Source organism: Loxodonta africana, chromosome 24, assembly GCF_030014295.1.
Source record: "Loxodonta africana isolate mLoxAfr1 chromosome 24, mLoxAfr1.hap2, whole genome shotgun sequence".
Taxonomy (NCBI): domain Eukaryota; kingdom Metazoa; phylum Chordata; class Mammalia; order Proboscidea; family Elephantidae; genus Loxodonta; species Loxodonta africana.
The window spans coordinates 12,788,283-12,813,303 of NC_087365.1; the positions used below are offsets into that span (position 1 = coordinate 12,788,283).

Sequence of the window (25,021 nt, forward strand, 5' to 3'; positions counted from 1 at the left end):
TACCCATCTTTGTGATTTTAAGGCTTTACTATTATTTGAATTTAATTAAATTCCAATGGTTTTATATTTAACAAAGTAACTTAATTGCATTTACTGTCGTAACTATTTGCTTGTGTTTCTGTCATCTTATTTTATGCATTGTGTTTTCATTACATTGCTATTTATTTTTTGTTATTATTTGCTTTACTGAATATACTCTCATGTTTGGTGTTACCTTTTGAGGAAATTTAGAAATTAAGATATCTTCCTTTAATTCTATTTGTGTTTGTCACAAAAATTTTCAAAGACACTCTTAAACTGAACTTATATGGTCAGAATCCACAACACAATAGAATTTTTAGTTTTTGAGTTGCCTTTATGGATGTCAGCATTACTTGTATCCTCTCAGCTTCCCCATCATAATCTTCGTTTTGTAAATTCTCCCACCGATATTTCTTTTCTTTTTCTTTCATTCCCTTCCTTTCTTCTTTCTTCCTTCCTCTTTTAACCATTTTCTTAAAAATGTGAAATATTGCAGAAAAGCACAAAAAAAGTATATAGAGCTAAATTAAATAATCAAAGCAAATGCAAAAAACTATATATCCTTATAAGAAACATCCTGCCCAGAGCACCTCCTCATAGTCCCTCCCAATCAGTCTTTCCTCCCCAATCACCGAAGTTTAATTGATACCCTGACTATCGTGGTAATCACTATCTAGATATTCTTTACTGGACAAATCTGTTGCAAAGGACCTCTTTAAAGTGTTGAAAAGCAAAGAAGTCTCCTTGAAGGCTAAGGTGCACCTGACCCAAGCCATGGTATTTTCAGGCACATCACATGCATGTGAAAACTGGACAATGAAAAAGGAAGACTGAAGAAGAATTTATGCCTTTGAATTGTGGTGTTGGCGAAGAATATTGACTATACCGTGGACTGCCAAAAGGACAAACAAATCTGCCTTGGAAGAACTACAACCAGAATGCTCCTTAGAAGCAAGGGTGGCGAGATTGTGTCTTACATACTTTAGACATGTTGTCAGGAGGGGTCACTCCCTGGAGAAGGACATCATGCTTGGTAAAGTACAGAGACAGTGGAAAAAAGGAAGACCCTCAAACGAGATGGATTGACACAGTCAGTGGCTGCAACAATGTGCTTAAGCATAACAACAATTGTGAGGATGATGCGGGACGGGGCAGCTTTTTGTTCTGTGGTACATAGAGTCGCTATGCATCAGAACCGACTCTAGGGCACCTAACAACAACAACGACAGGTTTTCTTTACTGCTTTATCACTTAAGCATGCCTTTCCAAGTATTAAGGTTAATCTATCCTGCTCTTTGATCTTGATAAAAATGCATTTTTACAATAGACATGCTTTTGTACCTTGTTTCATTTAATATCGTATTTGTGAGATCCATCAATGTTTTTGCGTGTTTTATAGTTTTTTTCCAGGGGGTTCTGTGGCACAAATGGTTAAGTGTTTAACTACTAACTGAAAGATTGGTGGTTCAAACCCACTCAGAGGTGCTCTGGAAGAAAGGCCTGGTGACCTGCTTCTGAAAGGCCACAGTCAAGAAAACACCGTGGAGCACAATTCTACTCCGCAACAAATGGAGTCACCACGAGTCAGAAATGAGTAAATGGCAACTGGTTTTTGGTGTTAGTAGCTTGTTCATTTTTGTTTATTTATTACATTGTTTTCTGATGAGACAACTGCTTCATCCTTATCTTTGCTCCTTTGCACATGTCTTTTTTCTGGTTGCCTTTAGGATTTTTCCCTTTATCACTAGTGTTGAGCAAGTTGATTATGTGGCGTTTCTTTATGTTCCTTGTGCTTGGGAGCCATAGAACTTCTTGGATCTGTGGGTTCTTCAATTTTTTTTAAATTTCAGCTATTGTTTCTTCAATTATTTTTGTCTCCCACATTCCAATTACGTATTAGACCACTTGAAGTTGTTGCACAGCTCACTGATGGGAACACTTTTTATTTTCTTTAGTTTCTTTTTTTTCTCTCTGTGTTTCATTTTGGATCATTTCTATCGCTACATCTTCAAGTTCACTAATCTTTTTTTCTACAGTGTCTAATTTGCCATTAATCCCATCAAGTGTAACTTTCGTCTCAGACATTGTGTTTCTCATTTCAGAAGTTTGAGTCTCTTTATATGTTTTATGTCTCTACATGGCCAATCCTTTCTTCAGTGCCTAAGGAAATGAAATACAGTTAAAATAACTTTTAAAATGTCCTTTTCTATTAGTTATACATCTGTGTCATTTCTATTGGTTGATTTTCTTCTCATATAGGTAGTACCGCCCCACTTCTTGTTAAGAATTTCAAAAGCTCAAGTCAATAAGTTAGCCTGCCACAATTCCCTGAATGTCGACAGAAGTCAGAGAAGAAGAACAGTTCATTACTCACAGCAATGGCAGTAGCCAAAATATTTGCAGCTCTTTCCTAAGCCCCAGTTCCCACAGGGTGACATGAAGTGGCTAGGTGATACCTGCACATAAGGTGGGTGTATTACAGAACAAGAACTTTGAACTTGGAGAATCTGAATCTTTCATAATGGACAGTAAGCGTGCTTGCTCTTTGATCTGGAGGGAGATATCATTTCTGTCTTCAAAGGATGTAAGCAAACCTGCTCCTTTGCCCAAAAAAGAGGACTCCAAATCCCTTTTGCAAAATCTGCATACACTGTACGTAAAAACAGTTTCAAATGTTGGGTTTATATCTCTGGATTTCTGTCTGCTCCCAAACCTGGCCTGACAATTCTTTACTATCTTGTTATCTCTCTGATGCTAAACAGACTCTATAAAAAAAATTTTTTTTAGGGGGGTCTTGTTGTCTAGTTGTCTTCAGTGGGAGATCCGATCTAAATTATCTAGACTTCCACTACTGAAAGCAGGAGTCTTTTTTTTTTTCCTGTTTATTTCTTATTTTTAAACCATATATACTATATTTCAAAGGAAAAGGACAAACATTTTGGTAATACATTTTGATACCGAATTTGAAAGAATTATTTACATTTTCATACATTTCATTAGCCTCTTACCATATAGTCTTTTCTAACTGTGCTTTTCTTAGTCTTGAATTTCCTTCCATTCTATATTTATTGCTTTTGCACAGGTATTTTGTTAGTTTGTTCAGAAAGGATACCTGGGTCGCATATTTTCTTAATGTTTGTATTCCTGAGAAAATATCGCTCTTGCCTTCATTCATGGATAATAACTTGACTAAATATAGCAACTGTGTGCTTTAGAGATCTGGAAATGTAACTCCATTTGCTTTTAGCATTTAAAATCGCAAAAGAAGAAGGCCAAGGTTAACTTGATTTTGGTTATAACCTGTTTTTTGTTTTTCTTATATGCATTAGAAGTCTTTATCATTGATCTTTGGAAATTCCATGGAGCAAGGTAGGTTTCTGTTCTCATTTGAAATTTTCACTGTCTTTGCCTATAAACTTAACATGCACTCTTGTGTTTTTGGCAGAGGAACTGGTTTGCATTAGGAAAACTTCTTATTTGTTATTTTCATTGGTTCTACTATTTCTCCTTGGTATGCCAATGATATGTAGATTTAATCACCTGAATAGTATGTCTCGCATTTATTCTCATTGCTATCATATCTTCATTTCAGTAGTTGCAAACCTAGTGCCTATAGAATTCAAGTACATAATAAAAATAAACGAAGCCAGTCTGGTACAACAAGAGTGAGTAGCGATGATTGTGGCAAACTGGAGAGCAAATGCTCCATCCAAAGAAAGTGGCTACTGGTGTTCTGTTCTAATGACCCTAATTTCACTTTTGTCCTTGAAAAAAAATTAAAACCTGTGTGTGTGTGTGTGTTTTTTTTTTTTTAATGTAATATTTCCCAGCAAGGGGAGGGGGGGAACTATAAGAGGGTCTTTCAACCTACCTTTAGGATGATCTTTGTCACACATAGAATGTTCTGCTCTTTCATCTTCTTTTGTATTGTTTTCCTTCGTAGAACCTGACACAACAAACAAACAAAACCTTTAGTCAGCATTTTTAACTGGGAAATAGATCAGCTTCCAGCACTAACATAGTAGATAGATCTATGTTTGGGGAGTGGGGTAGGAGTTATTGTTTTTTTAAAAAAAAATTTCTTTTATTATCTATGTACAGTTTTTTTTTTTTTTAATTGTGCCTTAGGTATACATTCCCAACTCAAGTTAATTTCTCATTTAAAAATTCGTACACGTATTGTTTTGTGACATTGGTTGTAATCTCCACAATGTGATAGTGTTCTCCCTCTTTCTACCCTGAATTCCTTGTGTCCATTCATCCAGTGCCTGTCCCTTCCTGCCTTCGTGTCCTATTTTTGGACATAAGCTGTCCATTTGGTCTCCTATATTTGATTGAACTAATAAGCACGTTCCTCACGTGTGTTATGGTTTTTTTTATAGGCCTATCTAATCTTTGTCTGAAAAGTGGTCTTTGGGAATGGTTTCAGTTCTCAGCATTGCATCCTAAAATACTTAAATATTTTTGTCAATAAATAAGCTTTTCTTAAAATAGTATCATTTAAGTGTCTGCACAAAGTTGGTAAAGAGAGTAGAGATGTAGTTTGGACATCTTTTTGGCAACAAAGAAGCACATATAGGTAGGCTTTTTCCATTAGTGAAAGTCTTAGGAGAATTGTACAAATGGATATAAAATGAGGGCAAAATAAAGATTAAAGAAATTTCTAATTTTATGTTCTTAATGCTTCTATTACTGCAGTGTTCACATATGGGAAACTTGAGTTCTTGAAAAGGTTGAATAGGGGGCCTTAAAATCCAGTAGTAAATAAGTTCGTCTTCCTCAGGAACCTTACCAGTAGAACAATAGCAGTGGAAGAATACAAACCTTCTGTTCTGTGCAATTTATCACATCCCTTGTACAGCACATTTAAACATGGAATCAGCATAATCTCATCTTTTTTGTTATATGATATACTTTATAACAGGAAATAACATGCTAAAATGGGTTCCAAAGACCCTGGGTTCTTACAAAGCTTGAAGGGCCCCTCGTTGGATGTTCTGAAACTCTTTAAAAATGTTTAAATGTTTTGGGGACTCTTTCAAAAGCTATTGCAAAAAACATGTAAGTGAGTCAGCATAAAGACACAAAATAGGTCTTTCATTCATTCAACACATATTTATTAAGGGCCAACTTATATGTCAGACATGACATCAGGAAAGACTAATTGCTAGGAAAGGACATTGTGTGTGGTAAAGCAGAGGGTCATCGAAAGTGAGGAAATTCTCAATGAGATGGGTTGACACAATAACCACAACGACGAACTCAAACACACCAAGAATCTTGAAGACGGCTCACGTAGGAGTGGGTGGTGTTTTGTTCAGTTGTGCATGAGGTTGCATGTGTCATAGCTGACTCGAAGTTAACTAACAACGACACATGCCAGACACTGTCCTAGACACCGGGAGTAAAGGGTGAAGAAAAACAAAACAAAACACGTACCAAATCTCTGCCTTCATGGATCTTACAATCAGGTAGATAGTTTTCATGCAGCTAAAAGGCTGGTAACCCAAAAATGTCTACAGCTATTTTTTTTTTTTTTTTTAATCTTGTATACACACAACCATGGACAGAGCTGGGATGGTAGACTGACGCCTCTCTTACTTACAAATGGTTTCCCTATTCAATTCATACCTCTCGGATGAGTTCTAACTCTGTAACAGAGCAGATGGAGCAGATCCATCATCTTTTTTTTTTTCTTTCTCTTCCTCTCTTTCTCCCTTCTAAAACTGAAACATAGCTTTAAACAATATAGTCTAGAATATTATGAGAAAATTTGTTTCTTGAACCTGCCACAAGCAACATTTGATGAACAAGTGAGAAACCTGGGTAGTTCACACATGATTCAAATTTAATAACCAGTGAAGCAAGTATACACCCAAAGAATGTGGTTTTAATTAACTGCAAGTAATCCTCCAAGGCAAATGTTTAATTATCTGCACAGCTTCTTATTTCTTTTGGAGACTGACTATAAGTTTAAAAGTCCAACTTTGGAAGCAAAACTGAGCATAGACACATTTTCCAAAGTGTTATCTCACTTATGTCAAATCGTTTTAAACCACTTTCCATTAAAATATGCCTTTTTAATTTTGTAGCCACCATGTGGATTAAAAATAAAAAAAAATCTTTTGAATACATTTTTTGCACGTTGAAAATGAGCAGTGATTGAAAAAGGTACTTTCTGGATTGGGCTCAATCTTAATTTTGAAAGTGTTTCAGTTTTACTTGTTTATAGAAAATGGTATCATTTGATATGGAATCATGTACAGCACTCATTTCTCTCAACATTAACTTTTTAAGATTGTGCAAGATTTTGCATGTAGGCTTGCAGTGCAATAAATTAATTTATACGGCCTTTCTAGCCATTTTGGTCTTGTAAGTCCCACAGAATGATTGGCCTGATTACAGTCTTGCAAGGAAGTAGTCAATTTACTATGCAAATAATAATAATAAAAAAAAAAAGTAGCCTGAAAATCCACTCAATAGGCCTAATATGCTTGCAGTCCAGTTAAGGAATTAGTTGGTTTTGCCATCCTGCTAGGCCAATCCCAGAGAGACTGGGGGTGGAGGGGAGTTACTACCATCAAGAAGAGTCTGGAATAGAGATCCTCCCAGGGTCCCTGTGCTAAGAGCCTCCTAGACACAGAAGAGTGAAAAACAAAACAAAACAGAGAGAGAGTGAGCTGGTCAGTCCATAGAAAATGACAACGGTGCTGGGCTGATTGGCTTCCAGAGAGAGACAGCTGTGATGGACTTGCTGGTCCAAGGAAAGAGAGGTGGGTACCTTCGTGAAGGAGGTTTTGTTGTTATTGTTGTTAGGTGCCATTGAGTCACTTCCAACTCATAGTGGCCCTATGCACAACAGAATGAAATATTGTCCAGTCCTGCACCATCCTCACTATCATTGCTGTGTTTGAGCCCATTGTTGCAGCCACTGTAACAATCCATCTCTTTGAAGGTCTTCCTCTTTTTCACTGACCCTTTACGTCACCAAGCATGATGTCCTTCTTCAGGGACTGGTCCCTACTAATAACATGTCCAAAGTAAGTGAGATGAAGTCTCACCATCCTCGCTCCTAAGGAGCATTCTGGCTATACTTCTTCCAAGACAGATTTGTTTGTTCTTCTGGCAGTCCATGATATATTCAATATTCCTTGACAACACCATAATTCAAAGGCATCAATTCTTCTTATGTCTTCCTTATTCATTGTCCACCTTTCATGTGCATATGATGTGATTACAAACACCATGGCTTGGGTCAGGTGTACTTTGCTTTCTGCTAAAACGTTGCACCGCTTACCTGTGCAGGGCAGAGACCTGAATGCACCCAGTGCAATATGCATGTCCCCCCTCCCCCCCTCCCCGTAGTGTGGCAGGAGCCACTCAGCATGGCCTGGGCAGTGTGGTAGCAACAGAGGGAACCATGCAGGCCTGGGGAGCATAGCTAGAGCCAGCAGTAGAGGCCTAGAAGGGCCCAGTGGCAGAAGTTTAGGAGATCCTGTGTAGAGGTCTTCCTACTGGCAAAGCAAGGCTCAGCAAGACCCACTGGCAGAGTAGAAGACTGTGGAGCCATGCACGCCCTCCCCCCCGCCCCCAGCTAGCGTAATGGTAGCCAGAGGCAGCAGTGATATGAACATAGCATATGACCTGAGCCACAGCATGCCAGCCCAGCAACATAAGAATGGGCATGGGTAATTTGGGGACAGGTAAGCAATTCCCCTTTGAGAATCTGTTGTTTACTCTTTGCTTTCTATAAATAATAATAATAATGGCTTTCACTTTGCCAATGCTGTGTAAGTATCTCCTGTGTCCTGCTGGATCACAGATGAACGAAGTACCCATAGGATGGTTGATGCCAGCTGCGTGTATGTCATTCCCAGCAGTCCCATGAATGCCTGAAAATTTGAGGCACAGCCTGTCTGCATGTGCAGTACATGGCAATACATAGCTGAAATTTATTCATCTTTGCTGAACAATAATTGATTATGCATTTAACTTATGTAAATATTATGTTTCATGGACCAAATATTACATAAGAAATGCCTCTTAAAAATCGATTGACTCTGAGTTTAAACATTTTGGTCTGATGATTCACATAAGATGGGTGAAAGCATTTGAAAAATTACTCATTGGATTGTGCCTTTTTGTCACCAAAATATGTTTCTTTAGCAAATTAATTGACCCTTTCGTTTCAATTTCCTTGGGGAAATTGCTCTAACATTGCTCAGCTGCCTTTTGATCTTGTCTGCTCTAATCTAGATAATGCATTTCATTGAATCCAAGACACTACCCATGGTGATTTGCATTATTATTTTAGGTAGCGTTAAGAAAAAAAAAATGCTGCCGAATGAACTATCGCTTCTATGATATGTCCTGATTTTCAAAATAAAACATAAGAAAAAATATGCATTTTAGGATTGATGAAATATGATGGTTGAGTATGCTCGTTGTGTGTATACAAACAAATACACACGTCTTTATGTGATGACAGGATTTCCCATCAACATGACCCACCAATGACTTTCTCGGGTAGCCAAGCCCACAAGTTCTTTTTGTCTTATACGTGAACCTCTTCTCCAGAAATGGTTCCACATCCACATACATCAAAGAAAGCAGGCTAAAACATACAAGCTCATGGCAGATTAGCAAATGACTAGGTGGCTATGGAAGGTTGGTTCCACTCTAGTTTCTCTATTAAAAGAAGGCTATTTGAATTTCCAACCTTATAAACTTTACCAAGACCGGATTTGCCCCTGAATGTTTTAAATCCCATGTGGGTTCTATTACATTATGCTTAGAGACTGTTTTTGAAATGACAATGCTCAGAAGGTGATGAAAGCCCCACTTTTTGGTACGTAAAATCATTGTTCATAATGAGAAAAAGAGAAAAATATATCCACTGTAAGTGGTCATCGGAAGAGCTTATTCCTTCTATGTAAGTTCTATAAAATACCATGAAAAAGGTAGTTGTACACACAAAGTTCTTGCAGCATCTTGAATTCTAATTTAATTTAATTGTAAAAATTATCTTTTTATTTTGTTAAAAAAAAACAGTCATCACATAATTCTGAGATTTAGCCAATGTTCTTTTGATAGAGGAGAACTGGAATTAAATTTATATGTAGATCCTGACTTTCAAAATCTTTAAGGTTAATGTCATATTAGGGAATATTTTTCAAATGCAAATAATAAATAAAATATTCAAGTCAAAATCTAAAGATAGATTTGCTTTTAAGATGGAGAAGAATAAGAAAGAAATACATTTATAAATAAAAAAATCCCCTCTTTTAGAAAGTTGAAAAAGGTTTAAAAGAATATTTAAAATAGATTAAAATAAACAGAAATTCCAAAAAGGAGGTCACTTTTAGTGTAGCCAACTTCACATGTCTATGTAGAATAAGTACATGCATAGATTTAGGCTGTGATGACAAATAACGAAACTGGAATTTTTAATAAACATATCTAAACTATTTTTTTTAAGCTATAAACCAAAATAAGTGCTATCTCTTTTGAAGATGTCTCCTTAGAATAAAAGTTCTTAACCTGAGGGAATCCTTGGATAAACTTTAAACCAAAAAAAAGAAAAAAAAATCAAACCCATAGCAGACAAGTGGATTCTGATTCACAGTGACCCTACAGGACAGAGTACAGAGTAAAATTAGCCCACAAGGTTTCCAAGGAGTGGCTGTTGAATTCAAACTTCTGACCTTTAAGTTAGCAGCTGAGCTCTTAACCACCACGCCCTCAGGATATATTTTGAGTGTCCATAAATCTTTTAAAATCATATGCAAATTGTGTACCTATGTTCATATGTTCCTTTTTCTGGGAGGAGATTAAAAAAAAAAGGATAGCTTCCCTCATATTCTCATAGAGCTCCATGATCCCAATAAGTTTTAAATGAAACTCTATAGGGTCGCTATGAGTGGGGAATTGACTCAACGGCAGTGGGTGTTTTTGGTTTATAAAAATTTATATTCTATTGCCGGTGACACTGCCATTTGACAAAACATTTTAAGGACTCTTTTGAGGAATTACCTACAAATCTTGATGTCTATTTCATGCATTCATCAATGACGGCAAATCTGAAATTTTTAAATTAGATTTAACTTGAGGAAATAGCTGAAAGCTTACAGAAATTTTTTAATGAATATGAACAATCCAGCTGTCAAAAAATACTTTGCACCATATTAGAGATGGCTATAAACTATAAAACTTTGGATGATTAACTGTCTTTGAAGACAATTCAAAAACAGGAGGTCTACAAAATGGATCAAGGAAGAGAAGTGAACCTTTACAACTACTGAAAGCAGTGGCAGGAAGTCAGTTTGGTGTAAAAGTTCTGATGGGCCTGAAACGTAAATACCTACACATAAAATATTTTTTCTCTGTTATATGTAAGCATCCACACATGAGTTCCTTAGTTTTATGCAAAAGTTGCACAAAAACACGATTGCCTGAATTCTCTTTCATATCTGTAAACTCATTTGATTATAACAAGCAAAACATTTATTCTGGCTTGCTCATTTGATCTCTGGTATACTGTGGGAAGCAATTGGAACAAAGTAGTTTTTCCATGGTCTGAAGAGTGTGCTTAACCATAACAAACCTGAGAATCTCCAGCAGCCGTTCATGGTTTCACTGAAACTTTGCAGTGACCATTCTATACAGGAAAAATATATCCTGCAATATGTTCCTTGTTTGGTCCCAGTGAGACTGGATCTAGAAACATGAACTATGTTTACCTGAAACATAACTGGGCCTACAGGACAGGACATTGCTCTGAGAGTCAGGAGGCCAGACTGAGCTTCAGTTGGTCATTTGTCTTCATTATGCTCTCATTAACCCCCATTAAAAGGTGATCGATCAGTCCCAGAGTTATAGAGTCCAGGTTCTAACAATTTTTGAGGCATGGCTGGGAAAATGACCAGCATGTATAATGGACTTTATTTCTACTGGAAAACACTTTTCAAATTCCAAACAGTAAACATCTGTGAGACAGCCCGTTCATACACCAGTGGTGATGTTCTTCTGTAGGTCATTATTGAAAGTACAAACAAATAAGAGGATCAATCATTATGGGAGGAGGAACACTAGCTAGGGGTTGCAATTCTAAATTTACAACTACATGCTTCATAGGTTTTGAGATACCCATTCCTCTTACACAATCTCAATTTCTATACCTAGAAGCTGAGGGTGTTGAGCCAGACAATCTCTTTCAGATACTTGACAATACTAATCAGCTGATTTGTTCAAATTATCTCTTGTTTTTCAGACAACACTTCTATATAACTGTTCCTGCTCTTCCCTCCTGCTTTGCAGACAGCGGACAGTTCTCTCTCTGAGATTTTCACTTTCTACGTATAAAATAAGGGTTAATATTGGGGGAAGTACTGCAATGTGACATCAATGCCACCCAGGCTATCTTTAACTTGGTGACTCAATGAAGAATCATCACAATGTAAGACAGAACAGCTGGATATGGAGCCAGGTTGGACCATGATGGCAAAAGAAATGCTTAATTACCCTTTCCATCAAGTTAATTTTTCCCCTTTGGCAATGTAAACAAAGGCAAATCTGCTCTTTTTTTCAGTTGTTAGTGACTTAGCTGTCTCAGTATCCTTGACCTCTATCCTTCAGATTCCTTTCTGATGTTGCCTCTCTCTCCTTTGGTTACCCTCTCATCACAGGTGCTCTTGATCTCACTTACTAAAAATCTGACCATGCCACAGATGTTAAAAGTAAATAGCTAAGGTTCTAAATGTAAACCAGCTTGGCAGTCTATTAAAAGTGTATTGATAATTCAGGGAGAGTATAAGTGTTCTATTAAGCTTTGGTTTAATTTGATTTGATAATGAAAAATCATTGTGACTATCCTGCTGAGAGGACCTTGCCTCTCAGGACAAATGATGAGAGCTCTTGTGGCTTAGCTCAGAGCGGAGCCATAGCCTGGCAGCAGATAATCTGCTTCCCAGACTTTTTATCTTAGGGCAAGGTTGAGGCAGTAGACAGAATCTGCTTTCAGACTCACAAGAACTTCTACTTCTGGGCTCAGGCTGTTTTCAGCCAGATATTTGGAGAGTGCTGCTGAGATGCTAGGAACAGGACCTTGTGCTGCTGAGATCATGTCCTAATTTTTAAGGACTATCGGACCATGACATAAGCATTTTTTCCCCCAAAATGACATCAAGAGACATGTTTAGAGACTAAGATAAGCGTTTGTACCCTTTGTGGGAGCTACTAACTTTATGCAAACTTCAAAGACCCGAACGATTTCTCTTTAGCACCCATTTGTTTTTCACGCCTAGAAGGAGTCACAAATTCATCCAACTGAAAAAAGAACGGAGGACTCGCCATGGGTCTCCATCTTCCCATGTGTTCACTTTTCCAGGTTTTTAAAAAACTTTGTGCAATGCGATTGAATATAATTCTACAGTATGGATTTCTGAAGAATGGTTCATTATGTGGATCTACCACACAGGGCTTCGAACTGGTTTATGCTGGGTCAAACCTCTGCTGAGAATTTACATTTCTAACAAGTTCCTTGCTGAGAATTTGCATAACCACCCCAGATATACTGAATCAGAATCTACATTTTAACAAGTTCCTCAAACCCAAAACCAAGTCCACTTCTATCAAGTTGATTCGGACTCATAATGACCCCATAGAATTTCCAAGTCTGTGAATCTCTACAGAAGACGCTGGTGGTTTCGAACCCCTGGCCTTTCAGTTAGCAGTTGCGTGCCTTAACCACTGTGCCATCAGGGCTCCTAACAAGATCTCTAGATGATTCTTATGTATAACTTCCTAGAAACTTGTTAGAAATGCAAATTCTCAGCAGGAGTTCAAACCTCAATAAACCGGTTTGAAGGCTCACTACCACAACTATTTTACCATTGCCTTTATTACTGGACGTTCAAATTGAATCCAATTTTTGGCCACTCCAAATAATCCTATGTTGATGTTGTAGTGGGTGTCCCAAGGCTGGATTCACTTCCTCTCCTGTTTTACCCCTCCCCAGCCCATTCCTAGCTCTGAGATGCTTAGATGAAAAGCTAGAAGAGAAACAACTCACGATAGCTGTGTTGTAGAGATGGTGTCCCACTCACATCCCTCGGAATGTCCCCAGAGATTGTAGCAGAAGGTTCTAGGTGATGATCTCTGCTTTCTGAGGCTTTGTGACTGAGGACACCCTTGACCTGACTTGACCTTTGCCTCAAACAGGTCAGAAATATCCAGGAGTTAATGCCTCCTGAGCAACCCCAGCCCCCAAAAGATTCAGAAGGTAAATACCTGTTTTCTCACCCTTAGTGGGTATAAGTGCTCTATACATTTCTAAAAGGGATGGAGCTCCAGTTCCCCTCAGCAATAACCTGCCCTCTAACATACCCTCTATTGGCTGTCCTTCCTTCTGTGTCTCACTTCCTTATTCCTCGCCTATGCTTCCTGGAACCACCTCCCAAATAAACAATTTGTACTCATATCTTGACTTAGTTTTGGAGAACCCAAACTAAGACTTCTGAGAGAGTTACTAACCTGTCTCCCACCATTTAGCAGGAAAAATGTGAATGCTACCTCATTCTCCTGACTTACTGCCTGCTACTCTTTTAGGTCATGCTACCTTTAATTAGGCAAACTTTGGAAAAGTGCCTGTAGGAGCCCTGGGCCCTCCTCACGTGCCCACAGTCTGCTGCTGAAACTCATGCAGAGGTTACCATGTGCTGCACTGTATCACCCTGATTGCTGGGCCACCGATGTATGATGCAAGACTGGGCTCAGATGGTCCCCTATAGGCAGGTCAACAGACATTAAGATGGCCTGATATGAGAGCTTTACCTGGCAGGAAAATAATTATTATTATATAAATATAGACAATGATAAAATAAACGAATCAGCTCTTCTATCTTGGAGTGTTTAGGGGTGAAACATACAAAGAAAAATTAAAAGTAGGGTGCTTTATGGTATGGATGGTATAAAACAGGTAAGGATCAAGAGTTAGTTGGTAGCATAAAAAAATAGAAGGGTAGAAAAAGAAAAAGACCATGAAAGTTTTGGCCATGCCTTGAGTGGAAAACCATTAGAAAAGTTCTTAAATCATTAAAGGAACTGCTAGTTCGTTACCTAATTTGAATGTTTATGTATACTTTAAGTGTATCTAAAGTGATTTTTACAAATATTATTTTTAGAAGTTTGGCATTCTTTTAGAATTCCTTAAAATATTCATCGTTTTATTCACTTCAAATGGGGAGCACCCTCGTGAAACCTTGTAAACATGTTGAAAGGAACAAAATCAACATGCTAAGCCAAAGAACTTTCAGAAAGTTAAAGAGGGGAACAGCCTGGTCATGCAGAATAAAAGAAGTTCAATAAATTTTATTTTCAAATATGACCCTAGTGGAGAAAAAAAATTGGGTGACATCTGCTATTACAGGAAATGGGATCTATAGAGGCCTTTGTATCACGAGGGCAATGTTTTGCCTCATAAACTGAGAAAAATGTGTTAAAAGAAAATGTCGTAAAATGTTATTTTATGAGGACCTTGGGAAGTATACTTACTGAGCCTTAACTTGAAAGTGTTATTTTCTATTTCCAGAAAGATTTTATTTTAATCAATTGCTATTTTATACTAGGCTTAACTATATGTTCTATATGTCATTATAGTGGGTTTTCCTAATGCAATGGCTGACCTCTGCAATCATGAACATGGCTGTTCAGATGACTATTTAACTTTTGAAAGTTGGTTGTGAAAGTTGCTGTCTCTTCTGTCCATCAGAACAAAGTGTGATTTCAAAATGGATTTAGAAATGGAATCCCTCCTAAATCCAAGATTCCTTTTTCTCATCCCAATTCTCTTACATCAATTTTTAACTGATCCTTAATTAGTATTTGTGTTACATGACTAAAATAATGGAATCCAGGACGATACATATAAAATCCTTCAATAGTTGGCATTGATATTGGCCATTCAGAGCAGACTTGTTCACGGCACTGGTGCATGCTGCTGGGAAGTGTGCCTGGGAAGGCAGAGTGGTGGGAGAGGTACACGCAAGGACAGAGTTAAGTCATTGTTTGCCAACAACCTTATAAGTATTTCAGTATTTTGATAATCCGTGCAGTGGTATTAGTATGTACTGGCAGAATATCAGCTCTATTTATAGCAGAGAAACATATTGATCAATTTCCAAAAAAAAAAGGTAGTTTATTAACCAACAGCCTCTGATGTTTTAATATTGACAAAGAATGAAAAGAAATGACATTGTTTTTAAAGATTCTAAAAGTCTACAATGTAATGATTAATTAATCTTTCAATACACATTTTTAATCATCTATTATTTTGTGGAGTCCCTGGGTGGTGAAAAAGTTTAAGTGATCGGCTACTAACCGAAGGTTGGTGGTTCAAATTCACCCAGTGGAGCCTCAGAACAAAGTCCTGCCGGTCTACTCCTGAAAGGTCACAGCTATTGAAACCCCCATGGGAAAAACAGTTTTACTCTGAAACACGTGGGGTTGCCACGAGTCAGGACTGACTCAGCAGCAACTGGCTATGACTTGCAGTCCTTACCGGATCATGTACCACGGCAAATAGAATCGGCACATACTTTAGGTTGGTCGTGCTTCTGGCTGGAACACCACATCCTGTTTAAGCCCACTCACTCCTGTTGCTCCCTGTGGCACCGGTGAGGACAATACATCTGACCAGGGAAACTGCATCAGTGGGTAAGGTTAATGGTTGCTGTGTTGTGAGTTGTAGGGACACCAGGTACGACCCTCTGTTCCAAAATATCCACCCAGCTGTCTCATCGTTCCTGGGAAAGCATTTCATTACCTTGGACTTGAAACTTCTATCTTTTGGAACGCTTTAAAATGCTGACCTCCTTGGGAGAATCCCATTTAAGGCCAATTTCAGGCAATAACTCGGTAACTAATTGCAAGGGATTTGTCTGAAGCCAGCTGAGAACAAGAAAAGAGGGAAAAACAGGAGAGAGCAACGAGGCAGCTTAAGCTCATCCTCTAACCCAGAGAAGTACTAAATGGGGCTACTTTAAAGGGAACTTTTTATTCGTTATTTAGGAGGGGCACCTGTACATTACTAACCATTTTCCAAAAAAAATTGTGCATTCGTTCTTAGTTCTTATCATTGATAATAGACATAGACAAAGAAAAGTAAAAATTTTGTACATGTACAGCGTGATGAATTAACACAAATTGAACACTCCCATAGAACCAGCACCAGCTTAAGAAATAGAACATGTCTAGCATCCTGGAGAAGGGCCGTCATGGTTCAGTGGTAGAATTCTCACCTCCCACATGGGAGATCAGTGTTCAATTCCTGGCCAATGCATCTCACGTGCAGCCACCAATGTCTGTCTGTCGGTGGAGGCTTGCATGTTGCTATGAGGCTGAATAGATTTCAGCAGCTTGTCCAGAACAGGAAGAAAGGCCTGATGATCTCCTTCTGAAAATCAGCCAATGAAACCCTATGGGCCACAACTGTCTGATCCTGTTGTGCTTGAGGTTGCCATGAGTCAGGTGCCAACTTGATGGCAACTAACAACAACAACATCCTGGAAGTTCCCCTCTTCCTACAGAGCAACTACCATTACTCCAAAAATCATCACTCTGACTTCCAACCACAGTTATCAGTTGTGCCTGTTTTGGGGCTTTATAAAAATTGAGTCACAAACAATATGTACACTTCAGAGTCTGGCTTCTTTTGCTTAGCATTATATTTTTAAATTAATTCATACTGGTGCGTGTGAAAGTGAATTTTAATTGCACTAGGAAGTCTGGCCATATCAATAGATCCTATGGTGTGTCTCATTTAAAGAGTGAAAATCATTCTCTTTTTCTCAAGCGAAACATTCAGTGTCTTTTCCCCACACTCTGCCCCCGACTTACTGTTTCTTTATTACAGTGATTCTTAAACTTTGTGCTCATCAGAATCACCTGGAGGGCTTGTTAGCACAGACTGCCAGGCCCCGCTCTCGGAGTTTCTGAGTCCATAGGTCTGGGATTGTTATTGTTACGTGCTGCTGAGTCGATGCATTTCTAACAAGTTCCCAGGTAATGCTGATGGTGCTTCTTTGGGGACCACTTTTTGAGAACCACTACCTTAGAGCATACTGCCTTTGTTAACCAAAGCTCATTTGCATTTATTCCTTTTCTGCATGCAAGTCATCTTTCATTTAAAGCAGGAATTTTTAATCAGTAGCCTGTAGGAGAGCAACATCTCATATGTGGTAAGGAAAAACACAGCTCCGTGAGTGACTGAACCTGTGAGATCACATTATTATGTGAAGATGTGAGAGCCATTTTCAGCGCATCCCCTTTAACATTAGACAAATTGGATCCTGTTCTTAAAAATTCTCAAACCTCTTGTAGCATGGCATGCATCTAGAGAAAACCTGTCCAAGTAGCAAGAAAGGCCCAGGTCATATCATTACCAATTGCTTAAAATCCTTCAGGCAGAAACTCTGTAAAAAATAAAGCTGTAGGATGAAAAGTAGACCAGTTGTGGGCTTGTTGTTGAGCACTCTTCTAAGGAGATAATCCAAGATGGCAGCATAGACAGATGCCACAGAATGTCATTCTTGCAACAAAGACTCCAGAAACCAAGTGAAACATATATAATTGATAATTTTGGAACCCTGAACATCAGAAGGAAGGCTGAAGAACTGGACCAAGTGCCCACTGGAAGGAGAGACTGTATAAAAACTGTGGACACAGATAATTATGGGTAGTTGGCACACTGTCAGCTGGACCTGCCCAGTGTGGCTATGTTGAGACAAAGCAAGCAGCATTCCCAGGTTAGGAGCATAGGAAGGCAATGCCACAAAACACAACAGGAGACGGAGATAATGGGTAAACAATCCTGGAATGAAACGAGACGAGCAGGACAAGAACCAAATTAAAAAAGGGAACTTACAGGAAGGCAGGTAAGAACATCAGTGATCCTGGTACCAGAGAGAAGGGAGGGAGCCAGGAACAAGGGATGAGGCTACTCACCAATGGAGGTGCCTAGCTGTTTAGACAGGAAATACCCACTGAATGGTAAATCAACAGAGTAACACCTAGAGGTCCTGCACTCAGCCAGCTTCTGTGTAGCACGCCTCTCACATCTAACCAGCCAAAGCCCCCAAGACATGGTGCTGCCAAGCAGGTGCTCTCCTACACCCATGTCCAGAGTCAGACAGGAGCACTCCCCACCCAGTGAAATTTAAGAATATTCACCACACTCACTATGCCCCCCACCACCTCTGCCAGAGGCCCGCAAAATGGTGGAGTCCCCCCCACCCCCACCCTATCCCCTGCTCTGGGAGACCACAGACTGAAGGCATGTCCAGAGTGCCATGTTCCTGCAGACTAATGGTGCCCCTCCAGCCACCTGCGCTGGTGGACCACAAATCAGTGCCAGGGGCCTGTGAATCAGTAGCAAGCCTGCCAAGCCTCATGACCACAGCCCAGCAGCAACACCTTCTCTGCACCACATGCTTACAGACCAGGGATGTGACCTCTGAGCCAAGCATCCATGGACCAGTGGCACGTCCTGTCTGTAGCGATCAGTGGGAGCACCCACCATGCCCACTGCCAAGTGACTGATAGAAGCTCTTCCCACAGCCACTCCCAGTGAGGGCAACCCCCCTTTACCCTAACCAACCAGGCAATTGGCAGGAACACATGCCATGCACATCTCTGAGTGACCAGTGGGAGCAGCCCCCACACCCCCACCTGGTGACAAGTGGATGTGCCACCGCCCAAGAACAGGCAGGTGGTTCATTTCCCACCCACACCCTTCCAACCCCCGCTCCAGGGACTAGCAAGTACAATTCCCCCATGTCTGCACTAAGAACCCTTGACCTACTGAGATGTTAATTTGAGCCTGCACAAAGGGCTTTCCCTGTCCACTGGGTAGCACCACCTCCCTTTGGCTATGAAGATGACCTGCTCTGCTCTCCAGCAGACACACTGACTACTAGCACAAATGCAGAGGGATCACACTGTGTTCCACAAGAGCTGTGGAGGGACCCCAAACAAACAACAATTGCTGCCTTATATCAGGGAAGCTCTCATACCTCCATTTGTACTTACACTCATTTCTGTAAGGGAAGACATACCCAGTACCCCCAAGGGAAGACATAAGCATCTATAAATAAATAAAATAACACCTAATGCCTCAGAGACAGCAGGCTATAACAAATCATATGAAGAAACAATGTAAGATGGCTCAAAGAAGTGAGAAAAATAAAGGGACAGAAAAACTTTCGGAGGAAGAACTGATACTAGAACTACCTGAAATGGAATTTAAAAGGCTAATATTTAGGCTTCTCAAAGAAATCAGGAAACCCTGGTGGCGTAGTGGTTGAGTTCTGCTGCTTAACCAAAAGATCAGCAGTTTGAATCTACTAGGCGATCCTTGGAAACCCTATGGGACAGTTCTACTCTGTCTTACAGGGTTGCTAGCAGTCAGAATCAAGTTAATGGCAATGGGTTTGTTTTTTTAAATTTGTTGATTGAGTTTGTCATTGTGTTCTTGTATTGTTTTCCTGAATTCTTCTAAGTTTTTTTCTGTGTTTTTCTTGATCTCTTTGAATCAAAACAAAAAAACAAACCCGTTGCTGTTGAGTTGATTCTGACTTATAGCGACCCTATAGGGCAGAGTAGAATTGCCCCATAGAGTTTCCAAGGAGTGCCTGGTGCATACTAACTGCTGACCTTTTGGTTAGTAGTCTTAGCACTTAATCACTACACCACCAGGGTTTCCAATAGACAGATAGAAACCATATAAAAACAACAACTAGAAATCCAGAAGCTTTACAATAAAATAGCAGAAATAGATTCATTCAATGGAATGACACAGAATTGAATCAATGGAAGAAAAAATCAGCGAAATAGAGGACAAATCTGTTAGTACTAATTTGTCTGAAGAATAATTAGAAAAAAGACTGAAGAAAAAAATGAAGAAACCCTAAGTGTTATGTACTACACCGTCAAGAGAAATAATTTATGCTTAAAAGGAATTCTGGAAGAGGAAGAAAAAAAAAAGCAGAGGGAGAATTTTTGAAGATATATTGGCAGAAACTTCCCAAGTATCATGAAAGATGAGAAGGTTTCCATCTAAGAAGCCCAGCAAACCACATACAGGATAGACCCCCCCCCAAAAAAAAATTCATTAAGACATTAAAATCAAACTTTCCAAGATGAAAGACAAAGAAAAAATTCTGAAAGCAGCTCATGAAAAACAAAGTATACTTACAAAGGGGCGCCAATAAGACTAAGCATCGATTTCTTATCAGAACCCATTCAGGCTAGAAGGTAACAGGATGACATATACAAAATCCTGAAAGAAAATAATTACCAACCAAGAATTGTATATCCAGCAAAATTGTCTTTGAAAAATGATGGCAAAACTAAGACACTCCCAGACAAGCAGAAATTAAGGGAATTTGTAAAAACCAGACAAGCCTTACGAGAAATATTACAGTCCTTTGGATAGAGAATCAATGACATCAGTCAACAACCTGAGATAAGGACAAATGACGGCATCACCCAGATATCAACACACATAAAGATTTCACAAAAGTAAAATAAAACTACAAAAATGACTACAGGGAACCAGAGCTGTTAAACTGTAACCAACGTCAGCTTCAAAACAAAAAGCGGGAAATAAAAAGGTGCAGTTACAGAACTTCCATATGGAGAGGAATTTCAAGATATAACAGACTGTTTTAAATTTAAGAGGATAAAAGTGAACTTCAGTGTAATGCAAAGAAATGTAATAAGTTTACTTATCAAAATAAAGAAAGAGAAAATAAAAAAGACTCAGTGAACACAAAAACAGCAACAATGATTGATAGGAAAAGAAAATCCATAGACAAAAAGAACTCAGGACAGAAAATAGGAGGGGCAAAGAAGCCATTAACACCACACACACACACACACACACAAAAGTATAATAAAATGACAGCAATGAATTCATACCTATCATTAATCACAATGAATGTAAATGGATTAAGTGTACCAGTCAAGAGACAGGAAGTGACAGAATGTGTTTAAAAAAAAAAAAAAAGACCCATAAATATGTTACCTACAAGAGAAACACTTTTGATACAATGATATAAATAAATTAAAAAGCAAAGAATAGGAATATATACACACATATATATATAAAACAAGCAGTAACCGAAAGAGAGCAGGAGTAGCAGTGATAATTCTGGATAAAATAGATCTTAACCCAAAATTCATTATAAGAGACAAAGAAGGGCAGTATATAATGATTAAAGGGTCATTTCACCAAAAAGACATTACAGTAATAAATATTTATGCACCCAATGACACAGCTCCAAAATATATAAAACTAACAGAATTGAAAAGATAAATAGTTCTACAATAATAGTAGGAAACTTTAACATACTACCTTTGAAGATGGACAGAAGAACTAGAAAGAAACTCAATAGAAATACAGATCTAAATAACACGATCAACTCAACATCACAGATACATACAGAATACACCACCCAAAAGCAGCATGGTACACATTCTTCTCCAAATGCACATGGGTCATTCTCCAGAATAGACCATATTGTAGGCCACAAAGCAAACCTCAATAAATTAAAAGACATCGACATAATGTAAAGCATCTTCTCTTACCATAAAATAGCACTATAAAACTAGAAATTAATTACAGAAAGACCAAGGGAAAAAAATTAAATACGTGGAAACTGAATTAACACCTTACTTAAAAACTATTGGGTCATAGAAGAAATTAAAAATGAAATTAAAAAATTCTTAGAATCAAATAAGAATGAAGACACAACATACCCAAGCCTCTGGGACACAGCAAAATCAGTGCTTAGGGGAAAATTTATAGCAATAAATGCACACATCGAAAAAGAAGAAAGATTCAAAATCAATAACTAAACCCAACAACTTGAAAAGGGATGGCAAAAGAAGTCACCAGAAGAAAGGAAATAATAAAGAGCAGAGCATAAACAAATGAAACAGAAGATAGAAAAACAACAGAAAAAGTCAAAAAACTAGAAGCTGGCTTTTTGAGAGGTTCAATAAAATTGAGAAACCACTGGCCAAACTGACAAAGGAAAAAAAATGAGAAGACACAAATAAAATAAAAAATGAAATGGGCAATAGTGTAACAGAACCAATGGAGATACAGAGGATCATAACAGAATGTTATGAAAAATTGTACAACAAATTTGAACACCTAGAAGAAATGGACAAATTTCTAAAAACATACTGCCTACCTAAACTAAGACAAATAAAGGCAGAAAATCTAAATAGACCCATAAGATAAGGAAAAATCGGAGATGTCATAAAAATCTACCCCCTCCCACCAAAAAAAAAAAGCTCCAGCCCAGATGGCTTCACTGGAAAATTTTACCAAACATTCAGAGAAAAGTTGACACCAATTCTATTCAAACTCTTGTAATACATAGAAAAGGAAAGAACTCCCTAATTCATTCTATGAAGCCAACATAACCCTGATACCAAAGTGAAGCAAAGATATCACAAAAAAAGAAAATTACCAACCAATATCCCTCATGAATACAGATGCAAAAATTCTTAACAAAATTCTAGTCAACAGAATACAAGAGCATACTTAAAACATTATAATACAACATGATCAGGTGGTATTCATACCAGGAACGCAAAGGTGGTTCAACATTAGGAAATCAATCAACACAGTTTACCACATAAATAAAACAAAGGAAAAGAATCACACGATTATCTCAATTGATGTAGAAAAGACAATAAATTGAACAACCTTTCCTGATAAAAACTCTCAGGAGAATAGGAAGATAAATTCCCTAAAAATAGAAGATAAATTCCCCAACATCATTAAAGGCATATATGCAAAACCAACAGCCAACATTATTCTCAATGGAGAGAGATTGAAAGTGTTCCCCCTGAGAACAGGAACAAGACAAGGGTGCTCATTATCACCACTCTTATTCAATATTGTACTTGAAGTCCTAGCCAGAGCAATAAGGCAGGAAAGAGAAATAAAGGGTATCCACATTGGTAAGTGAGAGGTAAAACTATCCCTATTCACAGATGGTATCACCCTATACATAGAGAATCCTAGAGATTCCACAAGAAAGTTACTGGAACTAATCAAAAGGTTTAGCAAAGCGGCAGGGTACAAGATCAATATACAAAAATCACTTAAGTTCCTCTACACTAACAAAGAGAACTCCAAAAAGGAAATCAAGTAAGCAATACCACGTACAATTACCGCAAAAGGATAAAATACGTAGGAATAAATCTAACCAGGGAATATAAAAGACTTATACAAAGAAAACACTACTGGAAGAAACAAAAAGAGACCTACATAATTGAAAAAAACATTCCATGCTCATGGATTCAAAGATTTAACATTGTGAAAATGTCAATACTACCCAAAGCGATCTGCAGATACAATACCATCCTGATCCAAATTCCAACAACATTCTTTAACGGAATGGAAAAACTAAGCTCCAACTTTATATGGAAAGGTGCTCCTGTAGGTCACCACCTTTCAACCAAATAAAGATTGGCCCAAAAAAGAAAAAAAATAACTCCCATGAGAAATGTACTCCATTAAACAATTAACTACACCAGGCCCAAAAGCAACATTTACTCAAAAGCAAAGATGAGAAGGCAAGGAGGATTCGGGAAACTGGATGGACGGAAATGGGGCCAGGTGGGGTGGAAATGGGGAGGGTGCTGACACATCGCAGGGACTGTAACCAATGTCATGGAACAATTTGTGTATGAACTGGTGAATGGGAGTCTAAATTGGTGTGCAAGCTTTCATCTAAAACACAATGAAATATATTTTTTTAAAGTGTGTCTGTTGTTTGTGTATGCACAAGTAAGTTTGAATGTCAGAGGCCCTTCGACCTGAAAAAAATACCATGTTTGTCTCTCCACTTTAATTTCACACTTCTGGTGAAGAATATTAGGACTGATTTCAAAATGAAATAGGGAGACAAAGTTTCCATTAAATGCCACTGATGCTTGTTAAGAAACCTTGTCTTTGTACTTGATTAAAAAATGTTCCGGTCTTTGCCATTAGCTCTATTATTCCTTTCTTCTTGTTAAGGAATGTAGCATTTCAGAGACATTCTCTGTCTCTTGTTGTGTGTGTGTGTGTGTGTGTGTGTGTGTGTGCCTGTGCGTCTGTGTGCACACATTTCCCTGGGAACAGCGATGGACAAGATAGATGACAACATACATCATTAATAATAAAGGCAAAGCAACAGATTTCTGTCTCTAAAAATCTGTTGTCAAGAACTATGAAAGGCTACACCCTCCCTTCAGATGGGAGAATGTTTCCTCAATTACACTGCACCACCATCAGTTTGAGAGACCTGGACTCCATTTCTTAGATATTAATTTTACCGTTACTTAGTTTGTATTATAATACTGAATACGGTTAATTGAAACCAAAACTTTAAATTGTGTTCTTTAATTCTTCTGGATGGGATGTGGGATGGTTTCTCAAGCTGTGTTTTGTGAGATTAAAAAAAAAAAAAAATGCTCTGCGAGGGAAAAAAAAAAAAATTTAAAGAATCAGATGTGGTCAGTTACTGTGGGAAATGCTACACTGCGCAGTCTCATTGAGCTTCTTGGTGTACATTAGCCTGCTGAAAGCTCCAGGTAGTCCTCCACTATTAAAAACTACTTAATTTTGTTTAACCTTTTAGTTTCCAAAACATGTTGACTGCTGAATTCTCTTACCAAGGAGTATTTATTAGCATTGTGAAGCCTGCTAGAAAATTTTAAACATGAGAATAGCTGAATAAGAGTCCTGGTGTTGCTTACATATTTGAAGTGAATTCTTTTACCCTGCCTTTCCCCAGTGTCTTTGCTTGGCCAACATATGGTCATCTGTCAGTCTGCATGAACCATTGTCATGGCCTCTGCTTTTAAATGGAGCCATATCTGCTGCAGGGGCAAAAACACATACCTTCAAAATTAATTCTTGAGATTCTTTTTTAAAAAATAA

At 38.3% G+C, this 25,021-nt stretch overlaps 1 protein-coding gene across 1 annotated transcript in view; it reads right to left on the reverse strand.

Annotated features, from left to right (window-relative positions):
* The window catches only part of LOC100656502 (mono-ADP ribosylhydrolase 2), a 92,170-nt gene that overhangs the window by 14,134 nt on the left and 53,015 nt on the right, over window positions 1-25,021 (reverse strand). Inside the window, exon 4 of the mRNA XM_064276464.1 lies at window positions 3,893-3,956. Within this exon, the coding sequence (XP_064132534.1) occupies window positions 3,893-3,956 (64 nt within the window). The remainder of the gene's footprint in view (window positions 1-3,892; window positions 3,957-25,021) is intronic.